Raw genomic sequence first — 24,717 nt, forward strand, 5'->3', positions numbered from 1 at the left:
TAAATCATGCCTCACACAAGGATGGGGGGATGCTGTCTGCCAAAACAAATGGCTGACAAATAAATCAACTACGTCCAGACAACACCATTTGGATGCGCATATATTACCAGTGAAATTACATTAGGTGGAGACAGCATATGCCAAATGTTGTTCTCTACCATCCATTTCAACTCAATGAAGTACATATTTTTGTCATGGACTTTGAAGGACCGAAAAATCGGCACCAATTGGTAGATGATCGCTAGGATGGTGGTGATTGGGCAGTCCACCAATTACATCAGCAGATTCAGGCCCAGGCACTTCTAGCAGGCTCACTGCTCTCAGGCGGCTACCTGACAAAAAAATATAATCCAGTGTTCCCGTAAAGTCAGGGGTACAGTTTGTGAATGTTGGCTCCCCTCCATGTGCCGCGTAAAGACTACGCAATTGGATAGGTGCAACTTCTGAAGCTGATACAAGGTACCGATAGACCTGAAGGGAAGCGTGAAACATGTGATTTTATAGATATTTGAAACACAAAAGATCATCGATTATATGAATACCACTATAGAAATAAACTACTAACAGTTGATACTGTGATTCATCCACCAAACATACAATGACATGTTTCTGAAAAGCAGGTACTAACACATATCTAATTTATTCATCATAGTAGACTGGCAACAGTAAAAGCACATATGAAATATGTGAACATGGCTTCATAGGGTTTTCATCATTCACAAACCTTTTTTACTATTGGCAATCCCGTTATTATTGACAGTCCCTTAAAAAAATATATATACTATTTTACTATTTACAACCCCATTTTTACTAATCCAACCTTTTTTTCTTTCCCCACAACCATTTATTTCATTTGCTCGCTGTCAATGCCACTCGCTACCGACGCTGCTCGCCACCCCCTTCAACCCCTCTTTGCTCGCTGCTAATGTCGTCAATGCCCCCCCGATGCTTGCCGTAGGTGTAGTCAGAAGCGGCACCACTTGTTGTCTCTCCGCTAGTTGTCGACATCGCTTGCCGCCCCCTCCAACGTCACTCTCCGATGACCCGGCGCCTCTCCACTTGCTGTCAATGCCCCCTCCAGTGTCTACATCCATAGATCCCTCAACTTTTCTATGAACACTGTGATCCTCCGTCGTGCCGGCCGCCTGCTCTTCTCCTTCGTCTCCTCTGCAGCCCCTTCCAAAGAAGCCTCCAACGTTGCGGGGGTGTCTAGGTAGTCAGACTCCGACGACCACCCAAACAATTAGGCCCACCAACTGTTGCTGCTTCCGCCAACAGCCCTCGTGAGGGTCGTCCACCCCCATGGCCAGCCCCCGTGCTAACTCGGATCAGTGTCGGCCAGATCGAACAGGAAGAAGAAGGCATTTATGTCCATAAATATCCATTTGCATAGGGATATTTTAGGAACATTAAAATTTTTTAAAAGGATTGTAAATAGTAAAAAGGGGGTTGCGAATAGAAATCTCTTTCATCAAATATTAAATTCCAAGTTTTTCACTCTATTGAGAGGTGGGAAGAATGTTTGTAAACCTATTATCATAGTGCCTTGAGGCCTCCACTTCCAGAAAAATTGAGAAACTGCATCTGTGGTTATCAAAATCTGCAGACACAAAGTTTAAATGCTACCAAAACTTTGTACAAAACATTATGTTTTCATCGTCATCATCATTGTTGTCATTGTCATAGTTCCGCAATGTTTGTATAATATGAATTAAGAAGGTTGTTAGAGTACATCACTCCATCTAAAGCCTGTCTATCTTTCCCCTGGTTTATTCTTCTTAGTTCTTTGGCTTCATACGCTCTTTTTAAGGGCAATCTCTACAATATTAATCAGATCCACAGAAGTCTGTGTTTTCATTGTTGACCAGTGTCCCAGTGTTCTTCTTTCTTCACTTTTTCTTCCCCATACTTCCACTTCGTTTTTGCATAAATCTTGTGTTATTTCTTATAGATCAATGTCCTTTCATGATCCACTTTTCTTCCCCTCAGAAACTTTCTATGACCAAAATTAAATGATCTTTTCAGGAAAAAGGTTAATTATTATTCAATTTAGTATCAGGAAGGTTCTTCTTGCGTGACTAATTAGACAAACACTAAGCTAACACCTTGGTAAAGTATTGAAAGACATTAAAAGGTCACAATCCAATGACAACTTGAGGCAAACAAAAAAAAGCAACCAGATCATAAGACCATTGTAAGATAGTAGATAGACCACCTAACAAAAAAGAACCGTTGTTAATCTAGCTATATTTTTGTTGGCTACAACATATTTAACTTGGAAGAGTGTGACGGCAAAATAAGTATCAATGATGTTGAATCTGATAATCCTGCCTGACAAATTGAACTTAGAAAACCAAGTTTGAAGTTTGAATACAGCAATCCTGCTAGAGGAGCTGTAGTTTAGTAAATGAAAAACGAAAGCTAATATTTAGTCCTGGTTTTCCTTTTTATACTAGTGAGCTTTCTTTGAAGCAAAAGGCCAAGGCCCATAGAATCTCTATTTCAGTGTGTAATCGGCTTAGATCTCCTAAATATTATGCATCTGGATATCAGTCAACTGTAGATATGATTCATATAAAATTAGAATTTTTATTCCAAAATTGGACAGAATTGCTGCTGTACTTGTCCAGCACTCCTCGCTTCTCTATTTCCATCTATTTTTCTAAAAAACCAACATATCCTTGTTAGCATAGAGGGATGAGGAAAGAAAAACATACAATAAGAATTGTCATTTTCTGGTTTTACTTGACTTGCAAATAGCAGTCAATGTGGATCGACGAGAACTTCAAAAAGTGAAATGAGCAGAAGCATAATAACCAAAAATACACTGAAACTAATCAGCTTAATTCACAAGTTGTTATGATCAATGGTAGCCTGATAAAATAAAGAACTCACGGAACCCATCTACATATTACAATTTTAATGGAAAACCTTTTCTCATAGTTCTAAATCATCATTTTGCAGATTAAGCAAATACAATAGCAAGGCAAAACAGAGAGACTATAACTAAATTATACCGCAGAGACTCTTACCAGACTTCACTATCAGGATGGGAAAGTAGTTACATTAAGCTATATAGTCTAAACAAGAAATAAAAGGTAATGCAAACTAACCTCGTCTCCAGGAGTAGAATTAAAATCACCTGCAACAAGCACTGAAGGTATACAAGTGAACTTATTTGAAACAAGTTCTTTAAACTGCGAAAGCCGGGATAGAAGGTACTTCACTTGTGCAAGCTTTATATCAGCCCAATTTGGATCCCTGCAAAACCAGGACTTGAACATGTTAATCGAAATTCCGAGTACCATAAAACAAATTCAAGCAAGTGGTTCTTACTTTCCAGAAAATAATGACAACAATAAAAAAGTTCTTACTTTTCAGAAAATAATTACAACAAAAAAATGTACAAAAATTTGTCCAAAATAGAATTTCTACATCAAAAGTCAATAAAATCAGACAAACAAGATGAGGTACTGGTAAGAATCATAAGACAGCCCATAATTTCATGAACAACTGGCGATAAAAGTAAAGTTTGTTCACCAATAAATGTGAGTATTTGCCACAACAATAATGTGATTTGATGAATCATTTAGCTGAAATGCTGCTAGTAAACCCACACAGTCACGTTTTAATCTCACATGTGGATCGTCAGATTGGTGCTTCCTTGATAACTCTGAAAACAATTACAACAAAATTAGGCCGTCACGTAATTAAGTCCGAAAGGGATTTAATACCCATGAGAGATTTTATGTTGAACTAGTCAGTCAAATAAGCTAGCATAACAAATCAAGAGCATAAATATAAGATGAAAAACAGATCAATGAATGACAAATTAGCAAAGTTTGCAAGCTAGTAGCAAATGAACAATCATCTAGTACCAGAATCTCAATCATGCTCATTTGTATGAGAGCTCGTTTAAGTGAAAGACTATAACATAGTTACAACTCACTGCACAACAGAGAATCACTAGATCTTAGAGCAATCGATACTTCTCTACAAGTGACGAGATGCATCAACTTTGAAATGGTTTGCTCTAGCCAATTCTGCCTCAAGTTCATAGCAAACCAAGAATACAATGAAAACAAGTTAACAATTACGATCCAAGAAGCTATATGAACAAGAATGCTAATGATGAAGTTAGTCAATGAGTGTTAGTGCCAGAAGAGGAAAAAGACCAAATAAACAATCTTGTACTCACGGTTGGCTGCGTATTGTAAATGTAAATGATGACATGAAGAGGTCTCTTTGCAAACTAGGGGCTATCTAAAGGACAAAGTCAACAGCCCAGTCCCGGTCTTAGAATTAGAAGACTCGAGGACCAAATACTTTAAAGGTGCTTCTAGTTCTCAGATGTGCTTCTGGATTCTAAAGCCTGACAAGCAAAAAAAAAAGAGTGCCGACATGAAAGGCACGATGCGTAGCTAAAGAATGCCAGTCACTGGTTGACTACAAATACCAGGTAATGCCCCAAGCAAGGCACACAGGGCAGCATAATTGGACACTGAAATGCAATCTAACAAGAATTGTTGTTTAGTGTACTACGTACCACATTGGTGGTTCATTTCATGTACTTGTACTGTATTGGGTGTTGAATGAAACTGATGTTCCAACCATGACAAACAGCACAAATCTCCTACCAACTGGTATTTAAGCCAATCATATTAACAAGGGTCCAGTGGCACACCCACAGCATGACAGTACATCTACAGGTACTCGGATGGACCGACACAGAAACTCATGCAATCTAGTACAGACACTTCCATGGTCATTGCATGAAGTTTCATAGGAGCTCAATATTCATAAATTTTCTATTATGATTATACTCAATCATGCAGATTCCAAAATTTCAAAGAATTAAAGACAATACGTATATATATGTGTAATCTCTGTGTGTGTGAGAATGAGTCCATGTTCATCAAAAAGAACGCAAAGAGATAACAGCATGAGATAAATTTAATGCAACAGTTTTTAAAACAAACTAAAGCTTCAAATCAATTAAAATGACTTTAAAGAATCAGAGAACCTTCTATTGGTGCATCCCTAGTTTCAAGATCCAATACTTTGTTGTTCCCTATCTCATTTAGGGCACTCGCACAATTAACAAGATCATTATAATCAATTTCCTCCATTTGGAGCAACTGTGCACTGCAAAAAAAGCAAATGGTTGCACTAGTTCAGACCATAATATAGGATAAAAGAATAGGAGTTTAAGAAGAAAGAGGTGTCATTAATTTTACATAGGCTAAATGAATTATTCCTCCAACCAGTTAGGAAACCAAATAAAAAGCTGCACCAGCAAAAAAATTTCTCCAGTATTTATATAACCATAGAGGAGTTTTAGACTACGTATTTCCTCGTTCCTGTCACCATCTACAAGAATTCTTGTATTACATTTTCTTGCTTTCTTTTCAATATGAATCGTGTGTAACACACTGCCAAAAAGAGTACTGACCTTCATTAAACCATCAAGTTTAAAAATAAGAAAATTATGCTAATTTCCAAGTACTGCTTGCTGATAACTTCTATTTAACCTTTCGAATGGTATAGCCTTCCTGCAAATTCCTAAATGCACTCAGATAGAGGCACTACATTCTAATATTACTAATTATATAGAGAGTTGCATAAACAATGTAGCTGATTTGATATACACACATATCTTTGAAAATACAGTTTAATTATGAAATATGTTTCTCATAGTTTTCAAATAAACACATTGACTCATGTGATATGTGCATTATAAGTGCATTGGACTCCATATATCCATCACATAAGAGCATGTTACATGATATACTAACATGTTAATCAAGTAAAATAAGAAGTACCTTTCCTTTAACAAAAAAAACTATCAACAAGCAATATTTGCAATCCTCTTTACAAGTCATACTAATCTAGAGTCCGAAAATTTTATAAAATTTTCATCGAGAAAAACTATAAAAAACAACAATGAACTGAACCAATAAAGGTATAAATCATAGATGTACATAAATTAGTTTGAAGATAGGAAAACAAGCTGGCTATTGTAGTTACTGAATCTCAAACAACTAAAGGGAAAACAATCCTCTATCTGGGTCATTATCTTTCATGGTATGCAAAAAATTGTGGAGATGATATTACTAGTGTTAAGGATTACAAAACTGACACATGCTGAGTTCTGATAAGCCAGCAGATTGATATGGTACACAAATATGGACCATAAAATCAAAGGACCAGCATAAATGGCCACCCGAATGAAGAGAGAGAAAAGAAAAAAGAATAATAAGGTAGGAAAAACAAACATGATGAATAAAGGGAGAATATATTTTCTTATTCATCCTTTTCTTGCAGTGGGCAGAGTCCTCATCAATGATGGATTGAAGACTCAATTTTTAAGCACTAATATGCTAGAATACCATTTCATAATAAGTCATGAGCACGTTAATTCAATAAATGAACTGGTTTGATGCAAAAAGAAAAACAAAAGAAAATTTTCAGGGTCTCAAAGTGGTATACCTGGTCCAGATCCCAAGTGTGGGTGGACCAAGATGTAAAGTCTTGTTCGCCTGATATTCCTGATTTAGGAATTCATTACTATGCAACGAACTTTAGAAAATTGGACATCCGAACAAACAATTATATCCAGAAAGTAAATTGATGTTCTTTGGTGCAACTATTATTTCAAACTTTTATATTCCAGATTTAAGTTGAGTTTTTATCCTTGATAGTAAAATTTGAAGCAAAATTACTCATAGCAGAAAGAACATGCCAGTTGAAACTAAAGAAGTCTAAATTCTAAACTGCCTTACTTTTAGTTTCAACACACACAATAATTTTGAGAAGCAAAGAATCTAACCCTTGAATTCTTAAAAAAGGAAACAAGTAAATATATCAGAAACACCACTTCCACGTCTTCAGAACATGAGGTAGGAAAGATCTATGCACAACACAGTAAAAGAGTTGTCAATACCTGCTAGGTTTGTAAAAGATCCCGCAACCATCACGTTTCTGTCCACTTCTTTTAATATAAAGGCTTAAATATCCAAGGTTCTCCATGTTACTTTTGTAAAAGGTACTGTACTCATCCAACTCCTACGAGCACAAACAATGTCATGAATTAGCAAAAAATAAGTATCTAAGCTGTGCTCGAAGGATGAGACTCTTAAAATTATCATATCAGAAGAAAAGATTGAATGAGCCAGAATATATTTATAAAGAATTTTTCTGCATTTGGCAGTTGCACAAGGAAAATTCCGCTCTGAATTTGCAAGTTTTATAAGCAAAAAACATTTAGAACACACCTAACCCAGCATGCCAAGGAAATATTGCCCGCCCATCACCATTATTTGTGGACTTCAAGAATTTCAATGTATTACATCTAACATTTAATAGATGATTAAAAACTCCTTTAGTTACCCAATCTAAACTTGGCCTCAACTAATCGAAACTGTAACTCACCATCCACAATCTTAAAAGCCATATAGATGGTACACATTCATCTGAACCATAGGTAGCCAGAGCTAGACATTTATGTCATTTTTTGGATTGGTTTCCAGTCTCCTACCAGATGGTGATGTCTCACATTTGAAATTGACATTGATTCTGATTGTTCTGCACTTGTTTATGCCCATTTCATGAGTTTCAAGAAATAGGTCCATTTCATCGTTCTAAAAGGCTAAAAGCCACCTGTGCAAAGATTATGACATTACAACCAGATACTAAACTTTTACTCGTTTTTTGGATAAGCTTCAGTTCTCTCAATCCAACAGTCGTGCCCTAGTATAAAATGATCATATTAATTTCAGTACAGTTTAATGCTTTCTTCAAGTGCCTAAAGCAATCATTTATCATTTCTACATTCTACTGACAAGGTTTATTGAGATTAGTACATTATAAACACCGGTTGGTTGTCATGACATGTATGCTTAACCATGATCCACAACATATAAAATGACAGAAATAAAAAAATAAAAAACAAGTCTTACGAAAAATGTTTGAAAAGAATGCTGTAGACTTCAATAGACAAAGAACAATATTAGAAAATAATAAATATAATAAAAAATGATATTTACATACAGATCGTGATAACAAAATGAAGTCACACAATGAACAAAAAATTTCTCAGCAAAATCACAATTGATGATCTAAATAAATTTGCTAAAAACATTGCAGTTAATGCAACAAGAAATTTCACCAGTTGGTGTAGGGACTATCATCTGCCATTAGAGTTTCAGAGAAAATACAGCAAAATAGTCCAAAAACATATCAGGCAAGGGAGCTAGAAGATTATGGGATAGAGAAAATCTGATAGATGATGATGGAGATATCAAGGTCACTGGCCTCAAGAAAATCCAAGTTTACATTGATATTTAGATAACTGGACTGAACATATAACCAAAAACAGACAAGTTCAAGGTTTAGAGATACAACAGGGACCAAACAGAAGGCTGAACCATGATGACATAATAAATAACAAGTATTAATGAATATAGAAAAGTAATACTAATTGAACAATAAACAAAACTATGAAACAGTTTTTCATCACTAATTAAACAATTAAAAGATGGATCTATCAGGCATTTTTCACGCTACATTTTTTCCAACCTGAAGCACTTGGCTACATTTTCCATACATGAAATGGTAAGTTAGCTAAGAAGAGAAGGGCATATATAAGGTTCCCTTGCTTGCAAGCCTCTGAGATGTAGAAGGCAATAGTAGTCCGGGAGAGTACAGATCATGGAAGGTGTTTTGGTGGCTTGGAGAGACGAGTCACGTAACAAGTGGAGTCACACATGAGTGACTGTGATGATGATGGTGTTGCTGAACAGACAAATTCATCTGTGGCAATGTCTTGTTCAAAGTTCTGTTGACAAAGGAACAATAACACATTGAACTCACAGCTAGCACACATTCAGATAGAGAGACGGATAGAGGAAGAGACTAATATGGAGGAGAGAGAGCAAGAGAAATACCAAAATTGGCTAGTTTCCAATGGAGCTCTGGTCACAGGTTGTTGTCCCTTAGTTAACATCAAAGATAAACATGCCAACAAGCAACCATAAGTCATAAATGAAGTTGATCTTTTTTTAAGATAAATGATGTCAACAAGTGATCCTCAAGTCATATGTAAAATACAAATTTTGTTGATAAAATCAAACTCCAAACAAAAAATCAATTGATTTAACCTAAAATTAACCTTAACATCCACCGACAAAAACTAGTTATTCCAATTTTACAGGGAAAGATTAAAAAATCTAAATGCCATGTTATAAGACTTGATCTAATCCTAGTTACGCTCAGAAAGATTCAAGCTCAAACTCATAATTCACTCAGATATGTCGACGCTCTAACCCGAATCCATGGTGGTGGGTGAAAGGGGGGGGAATTTACTACATGCATATAAAACCAGACAATAATTCATGACTCGACTAACATTATATCCAATGGTTCTCTAGAAGAACCCAAATCTTCAATGTGCAAACCACCTTGATTACCATGCAGGTGGATACCCACAATTGTTTCTGGGACACAAATCAGTTCAGAAAGAAATGACCACCAATGCACACAAACAAAAACAAAGGAAAATGGCATGGACTATAATCAAGGGGTCGGCTAAGTCAGGAAGCACAAATAAGGTCAAATGCCATGGGAAAACAATGGAGCAATAGTTCCACCATGAAGCTCCAGACATTTTGATACTGAACTCCTCGAAGTTAAACAGAATACTTCAACATCTCTTTCAAATCATCTAAATAATGATAATATCTTGATGACATGCTGCAGAGCTGAAGGTCAGAAAATCACTTCAGAGTCCTTCAATGATTCTAGCAGGATATTGTTTTGCAACACACAGTAGTAAATAAAGTGGGATCCCTGAATGTAGTGGCTGGTGAAACAATGATTAAAAAACAGAATCTGGTAATCAATTAAAAGAAAGCACAACAAGATACATCAATGCTACCTTAGTTATTTGTTAGAGAACAATATAAAAGGCATGAATAGATTCAAACCTGTATACAAAGAAAATCAGCATCAAAGTTCTTGAAATCCATTAGAATAGCTTGTGAACGAGCTTTCCACCTACAACATTATGTACTTGTTACACAATCATCGGTGAGAAATAGGGTACAATACAACAATTAGTAATAATTACCACCCTCAGCTTCCTATTTAATACAGAACCATGTCGAAAACCAATATCATATGATAGAGATATGTATGCATAGAGATATGTATGCAAACTCACATATGAGCTAAAACAGTGTTAAGACGTATGCATGAAAAGAAGGGTGTCTCCTGTTAAATAGTGTAAAGAGTTTCTCCATAATGATAAATTGTATTATATGTTCTTTTTATCAGAACAAAGAACAGGATGTACCGACACATGGCACATGTATATATGTATATCAAGGTTTTGAAAATTGATACCAAAAACCATATCGAAATCTCAATAACTGGTATATAACAGTCAGTAAGGCACTGTAGACATCGTTAAACCAATAAAAAATTACTAATATTTTGGTTAATATGCATTGACTGGTACAATCAGTACATTAGTCTAGCAGTATATGGTTGGACCAATATAGTACACACATTACAACATGATATATGAAACCATGTATCTTTAATTAAAGCATGAAGAACAGACTCAATAGTATCAATCTTCTAAAGAAAATTAAAGTAGGAATTATATACACAATATCAATTTAATTACTTCAACTTCAGCATGAATTGTTAATTATTATTAACTAACCAAGTATGAGTTATGGCACCATTTTGATGAAAGCACACAAAAAATAGACACAAGAACCAAGTCACATGAAGAACAACAAACGATTAATGCAAAGCACAGTAAGAATATAAGTACGTGTTTAGGAACATGTGCCATGCTGCATGGCCAGCATCGATGTAGTTGCATGACCAGAAAGTTGATTTTGTTGCTACATTATGTTTCCACGGTACCAAGACTATTTTAGTCTAATATATCAAAGTGACCAGCAACAAAATGTTGAAACAAAATTTTCTGTTCAGCAGATGGCATGGACAAATTTTCTAGATCCTAAAGGAACCTTCCAAGGAGAAACTAGCTTAACAGAAGCATGCTAAATGACATATCAGCATCATAAGTTTGACTAATGTGAAGTAGTATGGCCTGAAAAGGTTCATGATTGAGCTGTTGGCTAAACGAATAAGAAGAAGATAGCATTCTCAAGTATATTGACTGCTAGACATAAGACATATACAGTTCTTTGTGTATAGCAAAGATCACAAGGATGACAATTCTATTCATGGTTCATTCTGATTCTAGATCTATGGTTCGATACTTAATTCAACTTTTGTTTGTGCTTCAAATCAAAATCCAGTCACTTAGGGATACAGTGCGTGTTAATATGCATAACAGCGACTAGCTTCCCTATTTGTATATACCAATACTAAGTCAGTCCAGCTCCAGTATGAAACTAATTAACGTTACTCAATTAACTGTAAACAAAGAATGTTAAACTTACTTGAGACAGGAAGATGGAGAATGCTGAAAATAAGAACTCTTCACATAAACCTGCAAATCAAGATCACGAGTCCAATGCATATATAATTAGAACACCTTGAACATTAATTAGTATATCACTAATAGTCTAATACATCTATGCTAGGCATGCACTCATGGAAAAAATATAATTCTTCCAAAAAATAACACTTACATTAACAGTTTAGATGCAACAAGTAGCAGAAACATTTTAGAGAATAAGTAGAACTAGATCCATTTCTCAAACAGTTGGCCCTTTACTGCCTTGTATGGCAGTAAAACTATCTGATGGGCCATCATGGTGCAGCACCCATTACAAACTTAGAATCCTTGGTTTAGTATATTCCAATATTTCAATGTTTTTTTTATTTTATCTCAGTAGATCACAAAAGATGTTTGCGTTGTTTGTGGATGGTGTGTTAGGACTCTAGCTTGGAGAGTCCTAATTGAGAGGGACATTCATGTAAAACTGTTATGACTCTAGCTAGGAGAGTCCTAATTGAGAGGGGCATTCATGTAGGAGGTGTTTTCTTAGAGAAGAATTAGGAGTTGTAAGGGAATAGGAGTCTTGACTATGAGTCCTACTAGGAGTTGGTTAGAAGTAAGAGTCTTACCTAGGAGTCCTATTAGGAGTTAGGGTTTAGAAGCCCTATAAATAGCCATGTATTCCTTCTCTTTTGATAAGCAATAGATGAATCTTTTCTGCAGCCTTTGAGCAGCAACTTGGAGGGAGAAACCCCTATAGATTTCCAAGGAGGCCGATCCCCTAAAGAGATCAACCCCAAGTTTAGAATCTGCAAGGGTTCTAACACCTGGTATCAGAGCAGCGTTCTTGGCATCTCGCTACCCTTCCACTGCCATCCATCAGCCCTCCACAACTGCCCAAAGCAATTCCCACAATTGCTTAAAAGATCGTCGCCGAATTCCGCCATCATCTCCACCACCGCGGATCATCCTTTGATCTCCCCGTGAATTGCAACAGGTTCTGGTTTCCTACCTTACTGCTGCTGCAATTTAGTTATCCTTATTCAAAAATCCAAAAAAAAAAAAAACTGTTCCTATATTGCTGCATAAACCTTTCGTCACAAAGTTTTCATCTCTACGACGAAAGATACATTGCAGAATTCCAGCCGCATAGCACCATCTATTTGATCTTGTTACTGTGCTTTTTCTATCCAAATTTCTATGAAATTTTTATAACATCTTTGACACTTCCTAACAGCAGATTTCCCTTTGGTTTTTTCAAAAAATTCTCAATATAAACCATTGATCTTTTACGTCAAATCTGCTATACTTGAAAATCTGTACTGTAAAATTTCAGCCGCATAGCACTGTTTGTTTGATCTTGATACTACATTGTTTCTATCCAAATCTCTACGAAATTTTTATGATAGCTTTAACACTTCCTAACAGTGGATTTCCTTTTGGTTTCATCAAAAAATTCTCAATATAAACCACTGATCTTTTACGTCCAATCTACTATACCTAAAAATCTGTGCTGCAGAAAATTTCAGCCGCATATTGTTGCCTTAACCCATCTATTTGCAATCTTTTTTGAATGAAATTTCTTATACATTTCATAGATCATCTTGGCTTCCATCTAAGATTGATCTATTAAGAAATTCATCTCTAAAAACGATTTTATGTTGCTGCAAATTTTCGTCGTAACCCGTTGAAATTTTTCAACGAGAATTCTGCAATCTCAACTTGCACCAATTTCCTTGCTGTTATACTGCCGAAATTTTCTTGATTAAATTAGATATCCTTGCTGTTATATAAACTGTGATTTTGCTATCAATTCCCTCTTCAATTATCTCAAGTTTTTGGTGGAAATTACGTCGAGAAACCGTTGTTTCTTCGACGACAATTCTACTCTTACAAGACAGCACATACTTGCTGCAACTTCCATTGATTTCTATCAAACCTTTGCTACCATCTACCACAGATCCAAAACATTCATCCATAGCCCTAAAACTCCACTAAACCACACCCTCAAACTACACCCAAAACAGCCACAAAACAAGCCTACATCCATCGATCCACTAATCCTTTCGACCATCACTTCTCTCAACTATACATGCCTTTAACCTGACAACAAAAGAGAGATCTTAATATCATAGATTTGGAGGCATATAATATGGCATCTAAGGAGGCAATCAATGCTAAATTCGAAGCCTTGGAGGCACGAATGGAGGATAAGATTCGGACGCTCTTTACTGAACTCAGATTGGGTCGACCACTAAGCCCGAAAAAATCATATCACGGAGAGAGCTTTGCCCAATCGCACCAGGCTCGAAGAGATGAGTTCCAAGGGAGGGGAGGCTCTATGACTGAACCCAACTATCCATGCATGAGAGTGGACTTCCCTAGATGGGAAGAAGGAGATCCGATTGGTTGGATCTCGCGCGCGGAGCGATATTTTCAGTACCACAAAATCGCGGATGCATCTATGGTGAAAATTGCAGCTATACATCTTGAAGGGGATGCTATACAGTGGTTTGACTGGTTTGAACATACTTATGGAGTCCTTTCATGGCAACAATTCAAAGAAGGACTGCTGATCCGCTTCAGACCAACCGATTACGAGAATATTGATGGACAACTAGCAAAGATCCGACAAACTTCCACCATTCAGGAGTACCAAACCAGGTTTGAAAGGTTATCTAATCAAACTCATGATTGGTCTCAAAAACAGCTATTGAAGACCTTCATTGAGGGCTTGAAGCCGGAGATCCGAAGAGAAGTTAAAGCGCGACAACCGTATACGCTTATGGCAGCCATCTCTTTCGCACGACATCAAGAGGAGCAATTGAACCATGAAGCTCGGAGGACTAGGGTCGCTCCTCAACCAGTAATATTGAAGCCCTCAGCCCCCCCTACTATTGACCAAGTCCCTACACCAAAGAGGTTAACAAGAGAAGAGCTTCGGGAGCGATATGCGAAGGGGTTATGTTGGCATTGTGACGAGCCGTGGAGCCGTGAGCATCGCTGTAGTAAAGGGAGATTTCTTATGATTGAACCAATAGAAAAAGAGGTCATTGAACATCCAGAAGAGAGCCTTGAACATGAAGAAGAAGATGCAGAAGAAGAGCCACAACCGACTGAAGTTACGGTACATACACTAGCCAGCTACTCAAACCCGGAAACGATGAAAGTTGGAGACCTTCTCAAACAACAACCGATCACTGTTCTCATCGACACGGGTAGTTCTAATAACTTTATAAACAGTAAGGTTACTATCCAGATGGCCTTACCTATTGAGAATTACAGTAGGTTTGACGTTAAGGTCGTCAACGGACGGATTTTGAATTGTGATCGTAGGCGCCCGCAGGAGAAACTATTGCTGCAGTACCAAGAGATAATTGCAGATTTCTTCCTTCTCCCTCCTGATGATCATAAGGCCATGTTCATAATTAAATGGTTGACGACATTAGGTGATATTTCTTAGAATTTTATGCAACTAATTATGAAATTTTACAGTAAAGAGAAACAGGTGATACTGAACGGGAAACGTGGGGGCGACATAACGACGATTTGCACACAACAAATTGAGAAGGTTTTGCATAAAGCATGCAGCAGATTTTTTATACAACTTGAGCAGCAAACTAAGGGAGAGCCAATACAATTTGAAGATCCAAACCTACTTCCTTTGCTTGCTGAATTTTCAGATATATTTGACGAACCGTACAACCTACCTCTTACCCGTCGGCATGTTCATTATATAATGATTCTTTCAGGCAAACCTGCAGCAAATACTCGGCCATATCAATATATATATCTCCAGAAGGATGAAATAGAAAGGATTGTAAAAGAAATGCTCGAAATAGGAGTTACTCGGCCAAGTTGCAACCTCTATTCTTCACCGGTGCTACTTATACGTAAGAAGGACGGAACATGGCGAATATGCGTTGATTATCGAGCTCTCAATGGCATAACCATCAAGGACAAATACCTTATTCCAATAGCAGATGAATTACTAGATGAAAGGGAGCACAAATCTTTACAAAGCTAGACCTTTGATCCGGATATCATCAAATATGAGTGTGCGAAGAAGACATACCGAAACCCACCTTTTGAACACACAACAACCATTACGAATTTTTGCTTTCTTCAACAGAAGGTGGAATATCTTGGGCATATCATATCAAAGGAAGGTGTGACAGTAGACCCCTTCAAAATTGAAGCAATGCAAAACTGGCCTACCCCGAGGAACGTAAAATTGCTACATGGCTTTCTGGGTTTAACAGGCTACTACTGCAAGTTCGTGAAAAACTATGGCGAGATCAATGCACCACTTACTTTCTTACTGAAAAAAGATGTCTTCCAATGGTCGGACAGAGCCTCCGCTGCCTTCGACAAACTTAAGGCAGCCATGACGACGACGCCGGTGCTAACACTACCAGATTTTAACCGACCCTTCATTATTGAGGCCGACGCATCTGGAGTCAAAATTAGAGCCATTCTCATGCAAGATGGTCGACCACTCATATACACTAGCAAGGCATTATCTCCCTCCCATCAAAATAATTCAACATATGATAAGGAGATGCTCGTCATTGTGCGCGCAGCAACGAGGTGGAGACCCTACTTGATTGGCCGACGATTTCAAATTAAAACCGACCATAAAAGCCTCAAGTACTTTTTGGAGCGAAAAATATCATCCCCTGAGCAGCAAAAAAAGGGTAATAAAACTTCTTGGATTTGATTATGAAATAACTTACAAAAAGGGGAAAGAGAATGTTCTTGCAGATGCACTTTCGCAGCTACCCGAGCAAGTTGAAATTTCGACCGTTTCAATTCCGACCAGCGACTTTCTTAAGGATATTAAGATGGAATGGCAGGAAGATTCAAAGGCTAGTAAGATTATAAAAAAATTGGAGGAAGCACCAAGCCCCATGGCTCATTACAATTGGGACTCAAAAGAATTACACTATAAGGGACGCATTGTGCTTACGATAAATTCTACTTGCATCTTCACGAGCAGATTTTTGACAAAGTTATTCCATATGCAGGGTACTAAATTGAAAAGGAGTATGGCATATCACCCACAAACCGACGGCCAGACGAAAGTTTTAAATAGGTGCTTGGAGACAGCCCAAAGCCACCCACCAAATATGACTACCCAAAGAGAACTCCAGACCCAGCCAAGTGCTATTATTGATCGACGGATCGTGACTCGACGACGATGACCCACTAATGAAGTGCTAATACAGTGGGCGAACCTACCAATAGAAGATGCCACTTGGGAGAACTATGACGACTTGAAGATCAAATTCCCAGAATTCACGAATCATCAGCCTCGAGGACAAGGCTGATTTGAAGAGGGCGGGTCTGTTAGGACTCTAGCTTGGAGAGTCCTAATTGAGAGGGACATTCATGTAAAACTGTTAGGACTCTAACTAGGAGAGTCCTAATTAAGAGGGACATTCTGTTAGGACTCTAGCTAGGAGAGTCCTAATTGAGAGGGGCATTCATGTAGGAGGTGTTTTCTTAGAGAAGAATTAGGAGTTGTAAGGGAATAGGAGTCTTGACTATGAGTCCTACTAGGAGTTGGTTAGAAGTAAGAGTCTTAAGTAGGAGTCCTATTAGGAGTTAGGGTTTAGAAGCCCTATAAATAGTCATGTATTCCTTCTCTTTTGATAAGCAATAGATGAATCTTTTCTGCAGCCTTTGAGCAGCAACTTGGAGGGAGGAACCCCTATAGAGTTCCAAGGAGGTCGATCCCCTAAAGAGATCAACCCCAAGTTTAGAATCTGCAAGGGTTCTAACATGGTGACATAAAGGTTCGTGTAGTCAACTAACAAGAAGTCAATAAGGAGCTCATGCTGGCAATCGGGATACAAGAGGATGAAAGGATACAAGTCACACATTCTAACAATTTTTTTAGCATGTTATTGTTCTTAAATCCTCACAACATACCTATCACATTCGTAAGTCCCTGATCATTAAGGTTTTTAAAATTTGGAAACTACTTTTTTTAATACAAAATTAGGAAACTAAAAAAAAAATCTTTCAAAGAAAACAATTTTCTCTATTTATGCTGCTATTCTAATCTGATACTTCATTTGAAAATTTTTCTAGCACATAATATATGAATGCTTGATTGGAACTAAAACTAAAAATGCGGCCTTTATGGTGTTCTACCAACACAATGTACAAAAAACAAAATACTAGACTTTCAAGGTTAAAGTGTCTAATGAAGTCCAAATAATACAAACATACAGGAAGTTGATTGCACTATGCATGTTTAACTTAATACTGCTGGAAATCAATATTTTGATGGATTTTTTCGATATGTTGCAGCCAATAGAAAACTTCAGTGAAATCTTCCTTTGAAATTTCCAGATTTTAATTTATGTATATGTCTGTACAGGCATCTGCTGCTGGCTTCCTTCAATTATTTTACTTCAGGGAAAATCAATCAGATATTTTTCTTTCACAAAGACTACATAAAATGAAAAAGAATCAACACTTACTCAATGCACTTGATAACGGGGCAATGATCCAAAAATGTACGATAAAAATTAAAAGGAAAGCAACAAACCAAAAACAAATTAAAATAGCTACTTAATCAGATAGCCACATGCTTCATCATCGTCAAACAATAAGGTAACTCACCAAATGAAGTAAAACAAGGAAAGCAACGAAACCAAAACAAATTAATAAAGGACACTTAGCCACATGTTTCATCATCATCAAAGCAATAAGAGTATATTCCAACATTGAAGTAAAACAGCTCGACAATGCACAGTTAGAGTACCACTGTTACATCATACCTGTGCCAGAATGTTATAGGAGATGAAGCGAAATTTAAAACCTACAATATAAATCAAAACAGACATATTTAAAGAAGCAAAAAGTCTAGATCAGTTGAAGCAGTTGTAGTAGCATTCAGGGATATAGAACAAAAATAGGGGTAATGAAGACAGAATAAATGACACAAACACAAGAAAATAGGCAGGAACAGAATCCTCCATAAAAAAAAAAGAGCATACACAAAATAATAAAAAAATAATTAAATACGTACATCCCATTTGTCCTCATTTTGCAGACCACTAAATAACTTAAAAGCAATGTACTCTAGATTTCTAGTCATAAAGGACTATGCCAAACGAGATCAATTTCTGAATCCTAATCAACTTAAAAAATCTAATTATTCATAGGTAAAAGGTTATCCTAACCAAGGTTCGCCGTACCATACCGTACCGGCATTTCAACCTGGGCTCGATATGGTACGGTAACGGTGTACCGGGCGGTACATCAGGAAGTACCGAGTGGTACACCCTGGTGTACCGAACAATTTTATACTTTTTCATACTGTAGCAGTGCTACAGTATAATACTATAGCACTGTAGCAGTGCTACAGTACAATACTGTAGCATTGTAGCGGTACCGGGCGGTCCGTATACCGGTAACCTGTCGGACCAGTACGGGCCGTACGCTTCGGTATGGCAGACCTTGATTCTAACTAGACATAACTTAAGACTGTCAATTCATCTCAAAACACTAAATTTGCCAAAACAAGGCTAGTATTAAATCTAAATGTAACTTGACTACAGTGGTGGTATACAAAATATTTGGGACCTTATTGCTCATGTTGTTGATATCCAACCAAAATTTTTGATCACTTGAACACAATTTTGAGATTTCGTTCATGAATATGAGTAAAAAAAATCTTTAAAATAGCTTTCAAATGAATTTAGACTCACTGGAATCTCAAATATGTACAAAAAATTAAGCCTTAAGGAAGCTACTTTGTTCATTGTAGACTGAGAGACATATCAATTGTTAAATAATGCTGTCATACTGTATATTACAAGTCAAACTTTGGCAAATATTTAAATTTTTAACCTAAGAAATTTCAGAAATACTTAAAGGCACATCCAGATTCCTTTGCATGCTACATTAAAACATATATTTTTCAGTTAGGAACCTTGATATCTTGCATGCAGTTAAGATGCAGCAGAAGCAGCTGCAAAGAGCAAGATATGCAATATCGTACCGTACCGGTGTTTCAAGGTTGGCTCGGTATGGTACGGTACCAGCATACTGAGCGGTACACCAAGGTGTATCGAACTGTTTTATACATTTTCTTCTTTACTGTAGAACTGTAGCACTGCTACAATATAATACTGTAGCACTGCAGCACGTTCCGTTCGGTACCGGGAGGTCCGCGTACCGATATACCGTCGGACCGGTACGTACCGCCCGTACCGGGCGGTACCATTCGGTACTGCATACCATGGCAAAGAGATCCCTGGATACATCATTATCATGCAACCATTTTGTGTCAATCAATTCATACAGCCACCAAATGCAAGAAATTGAACGAATATGGAGTATCATAAGAAAATGCAAGATCCAAACAGTATTATAGCATTCATGATCCATTTTCAAATGCATGCACTATGTTTTATGAATCAGTCTCTTATGGCATGAGCATATCTTGAAATCTGAATATGAAAAAGAAATGCTCTGAAAGATTTAATTGACAGATACTCAGCTGCTAGCATATAACTAATTATAGGAGCACCTAAACTATCAAGTCAATTCCTAAGGTGTCAATTCCTAAGGTGTGAACGTGGGCTTTCATGGGTGCTCTAAAGCCCACTTCATCCTGATCAAGATATGAATTTAGGAAAAAGTTGGTAGAGCATAAAGAATAAGTTGGAAATTTTATATGAATCTCAAAAGGACCATTGAACTTTGATAGCCAAACAGAGTGGATGCTACTTGAAGTTTCTTAAGAACAATACAGGAACAGATTTTTTACTGGTACAGCTATAACAAATAACAATAGCAAATCCACAGCAGGAGGTAAGGCTTGGGTCTCAAGGTTTATCAACCAGAGGAAAAATGGGAGAATACCAACCTAAAACTCTCAAGTGATGGAGGATATACATATAATCAAAAATGTTTGAAAGAGATAAAGTTCCTAGGGTAATACAATCAAATCCCAATTTCTCCATGAAAAATGTAAAAAAAGAAATACTGAGAAGAAAGGCAACAAAAAGACACCAAGTAGAGCAAAGGACAAATAATAGCCAATAATATTTTCTACATAGCATTACATTTGAAGGTTAGCCTTGGGGCAATTGTAAAGTTGATCCTTTGTGAGCTGGGCGACCAGGGTTGAGTCATGGAAGTCTCTCTACTTGTTGAGTAATGCTATGTGAATTGATCCTTCCCAGACCTTGCATTGACAAAAGAATCGTGCACTAAGTTTGTCTCTTTTTATGTCCAGCATTATGTTTCTGAAACCATAAATGAGTTGCTTTCCTCCTTTGAAGAGCAAGTGCAAGCAAAGAGGACTTGTGTCAAATTCAGAATTTATTGGGCTAGCTTCTAGATCCTAGACATTAGGCTTCTTCAAGTGACAGGGCAAGTTCTTCAGATGTGTCTTACACAGAAGTTACTTTGGACTTCTTTACCTGGTTGCATAATTTGTCAAAGAATTAACAGTACCATTACCAAGTTTGGAAGGTAATAGAAGTATTATGCACCTAAAACTACAGGTATTAATATCATACAAAAGCAGCTTTCGCTAACAGTTTTCAACCCTCAAGGTTCTTAGGAACAAAAAGTGATTGCTAAGATAGAACTCTCAATATGGTAGAGTGTAGCATATACCATTTGAAGCATTTGCCACATCTTGAGAATCTTCCAAATGAATAAACCTTGAGCATATAGGCTTAGCCATTGCATTTATTCTCCTCTTGCTAATCCTGATGAACGACCAAACCATCAAGCCAATGAAAAGGTAGGAATTGCTTTTTTTTCAGTTACTGCATCTAATGAATTTCTTAGGTTCTTAGGTGGAATCATTAAGAGCTTTTTGGTTCCTCAAAGACACAAGCAGTAATTACAAAAAGGGATCAGGTAAAGGTAAAGCGCAAACCAATTACCAAGTAGAAAATTTCAATCTCTACATAAGAAAGATTTGTAGAAGGCATGGGAATCAAGCTTCAAGATGCCACAATGCTGACACACCAAACAGGAAAAATACACTTGAGCTAGAACACTATTTGATGCTTAAAATTAAAATCAACAGTAAATCTTTTAAATGGCAGAATTGCATGGTAACAACATTGTACAAGAAAAAGTGCCTAGATATCACGGAACATGTGGATAAACCAGTAAAGATCGAATGACCATGATACCTTAAAAATTAAAACAAGTAGGGTGGTAATTGAAAGTATTAGATCTGCGTGATAAAAACTATTTAATTCTCAAAGCACTCTAGGTGGCAATAAATCATGTTAAACTCTTATGCACCTGAAACACAGGTTTATGTAAAAACATTATGCACCTTAAACACGGGTTTTTATTGGGAGGGTATGATATATCTAAACCCCATTATCCCGACTCATCCGCGAGCAACTATCTTAATCCAAGCAAAAGGTTCCGTTTTCCTTTTACGCTCTGCCAACTATTCATGTAAAAATAAGCACCTTAGAAGAAGAAAAAGAAAGACAAGTCCGCGTAGTTTATTCGAAAAACAATGCTGGAAAGCAGAAATTAAGGAAAAGCCAAAGACTTCATCATCTGATGCATCTATTGTCATTAATATATATATATATATATATATATATATATATATATATATATATATATATATATATATATATATATATATATATATATAACAGCATCACGCGTATAACACACCGGAAGCTCATCATCAGATTGTACCTTCGTGAAGCGAGAAAAGAAACAATCAAATATACACTTATCAAGAAACTAAACTTTTTAAATATCTCTGAAGAAGGGAAAAGAAACACATCAAGAAACTTAAAGTCCATGATAGCTAGAAAGATTCTTCTGATCCAGATCCTACAAACTCCACGGCTGATCAAAAAGCCAAGAAGAAGGCAAACAAAGAGGGGGGAGGGCTGAGTTGACGGGAACAAAAGGAGAAGAAGCTACCAGGGAACTGCAGAGGCGGAGAAGGGTGGCCTTAGGAGGAGAGGAGAAACAGGAGGCATCACTTTTATTTCTCCCCCACCCACACTATTTATAGATCTCCCGAGGCGACAACAAAACCTGCTATGTCGGCAGCCGTTTCTTTTGATTTGGAAGTCCAGCCGTTACAGATAGATAAAAGGAGGGATATGGACGGGTCGGCTGGGGCCCTGCCGGGCCGGGTAAAAGGAAGGGCCGCAAGCAATCACATAGAACCGACCCGCCAAGGTCGGTGTCGTAATGGCAACCCAGGAGACGGGGAGCTGTGAGCAGCAAAATGACGGTGGACGTGGAAGCGGCCACAGCGTGTAGCGGAGGGAGGAGGCAGGCGGGGGGAGCAGATGGTGCTGGTAGTGCGACTTTGTTGGACAATCGAGGGAAGGGAGGGGAAGAAAAGGCGAGCGCGAACGAGGAGGCGGCGGCGGGGAGATCGCTGGGCGCTTTAGGCTGTGGGTGGGAGCGAGCATTGTGCTAGGATCGAACCTTAACTCGATTGGCGAACTCCATCGGCCGTGTTCGAATCAGGTCAGGTTAACCTGACAAGTCCGGGTCATTCCCATTCTGGTAATTCCATGGTTACTATGAACGCTGTTTTGTTCGGTGAGTAACTCTGCACCCTCGGCAGATTTGGACATCTCCCATCGACCGGCCTCTGACTTAAAGCTGGTCAAACATATTATCAATGCTAATGTATTCTGTCTTTCTTGGATTATGAAGATAAATTTTAGATTAACATTCAACATGCCGTTATCTAAAACCTTAAGACACCCACTCTTCTAAGCATCAGTCGCATGCTAGAAGGGGTTTCGCTAAGCTTTTTGCCCTCATCAGGGGAGAGGGGGGGTTTCACAAAGTTGTTGGTACGAGCACTCACATTAAGATTTGGACGGACCCATGGGTTGGGTTAGTAATCTTCCATTTAGTCATTGGCCTATCTTCCCTAATATCAATGTTGTGGAACAATTTATTACCATAGTTGCTCTACTTGCTGCAGGTTGCTAGGATATAGGAAAGCTCAATGATGCATGCTATCCTTTACTGAATGATCGATCGCATCCTCGAGATTCATCTGTCATAGGCCCCTTTGATGATACTTGGACCTAACTCTCAACCCGAGAGTATCCCTCGTTGCTAGTTGTGCATACATATATGTCAGGGAAAGCAAACATCACGACGATTAAACATGGATCGGTTGGAAGGCGTGGCAGCTTTCGGTTGTATCTAATGTCAAAATATATATCTAGAAACTTCTTTGGAATCGACTTCCTATTGTTGATCTCTTTGAAAACTCTTTCATGGCCAACAGAAACTATGCCTTGTTTGTCATCTTTTTAGTAATTCCTTGTCACACTTTCTCTTCGAATGTAACTTCACTTTTTTACTTTCAAGGCCTAGTTCGAGAGAGGATCTCTTTCTCCTTTCACTCATTCGATGATTGAGGCGAGGGAACTCAACTAAGTGTGGGTCCAGTCCATACGTGGGCTTCGACAATTAGACGTTTGAAGTCCAAATCAATAATTAAGAGAGATAGGGTTTGGTGAAGTGTGAGTACAGTGCAGCGTGCAAGAGTGTGCACAGTGAACGTGTGCGGTGGCATGCAGAGAAAAGAGAAATAGAGAGAGAAAGTAAGGTTTCTGAACTTTCTGCTTGACGATCGGTGGCCAAATGTTGTCAGTTTTGGTCCAAATTTTATATGGAGAATCCTTACAGCAAACTCTACAATCCTAACAGTGTTGATCTACAGTTTACCCTATCTAAGGTACTTTCCTGCTATATTCACTTTGTGAGACCTAAAATTCTCTTACGAGGAGATCCACCCTATATGATGAAGATAAGCTATTCTTGAGTCAAGATCTATGTTCTTGATATTATTCTGATCCTCTAGTTATTCTAGAGAAGACATATTGTAAACCTGTTATCATTATTATTGATAGTGAAAGTTTGAGGTGGACTACGGTCCCGTGGTTTTTCCCACATTGGGTTTTTCACGTTAAAAAGATTTGGTCTCACTATGTGATTGGTTTTTTTGCTCTATTGTTTATACTGTGCTGATTGATATTTACATTTGGATATAAGTTGGTATTTTGATGAGGAACCCATTTTGATACACAAAGAGGGAAAAGAATATTCCGTTTTAACAGGTTTTTCCCAACAAGTGGTATCAGAGCAACAGGTTATTTGGTGCTAGTTTTTCTTGTGTGATTGAAATGAAGCAGTCAGATGGTATGATTAAATTGAACTCATCAAATTATTCCACT

The 24,717-nt window shown here is 37.6% G+C and overlaps 1 protein-coding gene across 3 annotated transcripts; it reads right to left on the reverse strand.

The window, feature by feature from the left end:
• Nucleotides 1-73: 73 nt before the first annotated feature.
• LOC135644544 (carbon catabolite repressor protein 4 homolog 4-like) lies at nucleotides 74-22,905 on the reverse strand. Of its 3 annotated transcripts, none has more exons than XM_065162209.1 (10): nucleotides 22,424-22,905; nucleotides 21,128-21,222; nucleotides 18,274-18,314; nucleotides 11,481-11,530; nucleotides 9,984-10,053; nucleotides 6,944-7,065; nucleotides 5,024-5,145; nucleotides 3,541-3,673; nucleotides 3,114-3,261; nucleotides 74-471 (listed from the first exon to the last, which is right to left on the reverse strand). In XM_065162209.1, exons 1-10 carry the CDS (start codon nucleotides 22,480-22,482, stop codon nucleotides 193-195), a joined length of 1,119 nt encoding a protein of 372 aa, XP_065018281.1. In that variant the 5' UTR covers nucleotides 22,483-22,905; the 3' UTR covers nucleotides 74-192. The 3 variants fall into 3 exon arrangements, with proteins under 3 accessions (XP_065018281.1, XP_065018282.1, XP_065018283.1); XM_065162210.1 differs by lacking the exon at nucleotides 22,424-22,905 and adding an exon at nucleotides 21,403-21,484; XM_065162211.1 differs by lacking the exons at nucleotides 18,274-18,314; nucleotides 22,424-22,905 and having other exon boundaries at nucleotides 21,128-21,163.
• Nucleotides 22,906-24,717: the final 1,812 nt, after the last annotated feature.

This window comes from Musa acuminata, chromosome BXJ3-8, assembly GCF_036884655.1.
Source record: "Musa acuminata AAA Group cultivar baxijiao chromosome BXJ3-8, Cavendish_Baxijiao_AAA, whole genome shotgun sequence".
NCBI classification, from domain to species: domain Eukaryota; kingdom Viridiplantae; phylum Streptophyta; class Magnoliopsida; order Zingiberales; family Musaceae; genus Musa; species Musa acuminata.

What these genes read in the sequence shown, in the direction of transcription:
- LOC135644544 (XM_065162209.1), bottom strand. Translation starts at nt 22,482, where the DNA reads ATGCCTCCTGTTTCTCCTCTCCTCCTAAGGCCACCCTTCTCCGCCTCT. An exon ending in TAGGGATGCACCAATAGAAG is followed by an intron (nt 3,674 to 5,023) that starts GTTCTCTGATTC and finishes AATTGTTTTCAG; the next exon opens with AGTTATCAAGGAAGCACCAA. An exon ending in GCAAATACTCACATTTATTG is followed by an intron (nt 3,262 to 3,540) that starts GTGAACAAACTT and finishes CTGGTTTTGCAG; the next exon opens with GGATCCAAATTGGGCTGATA.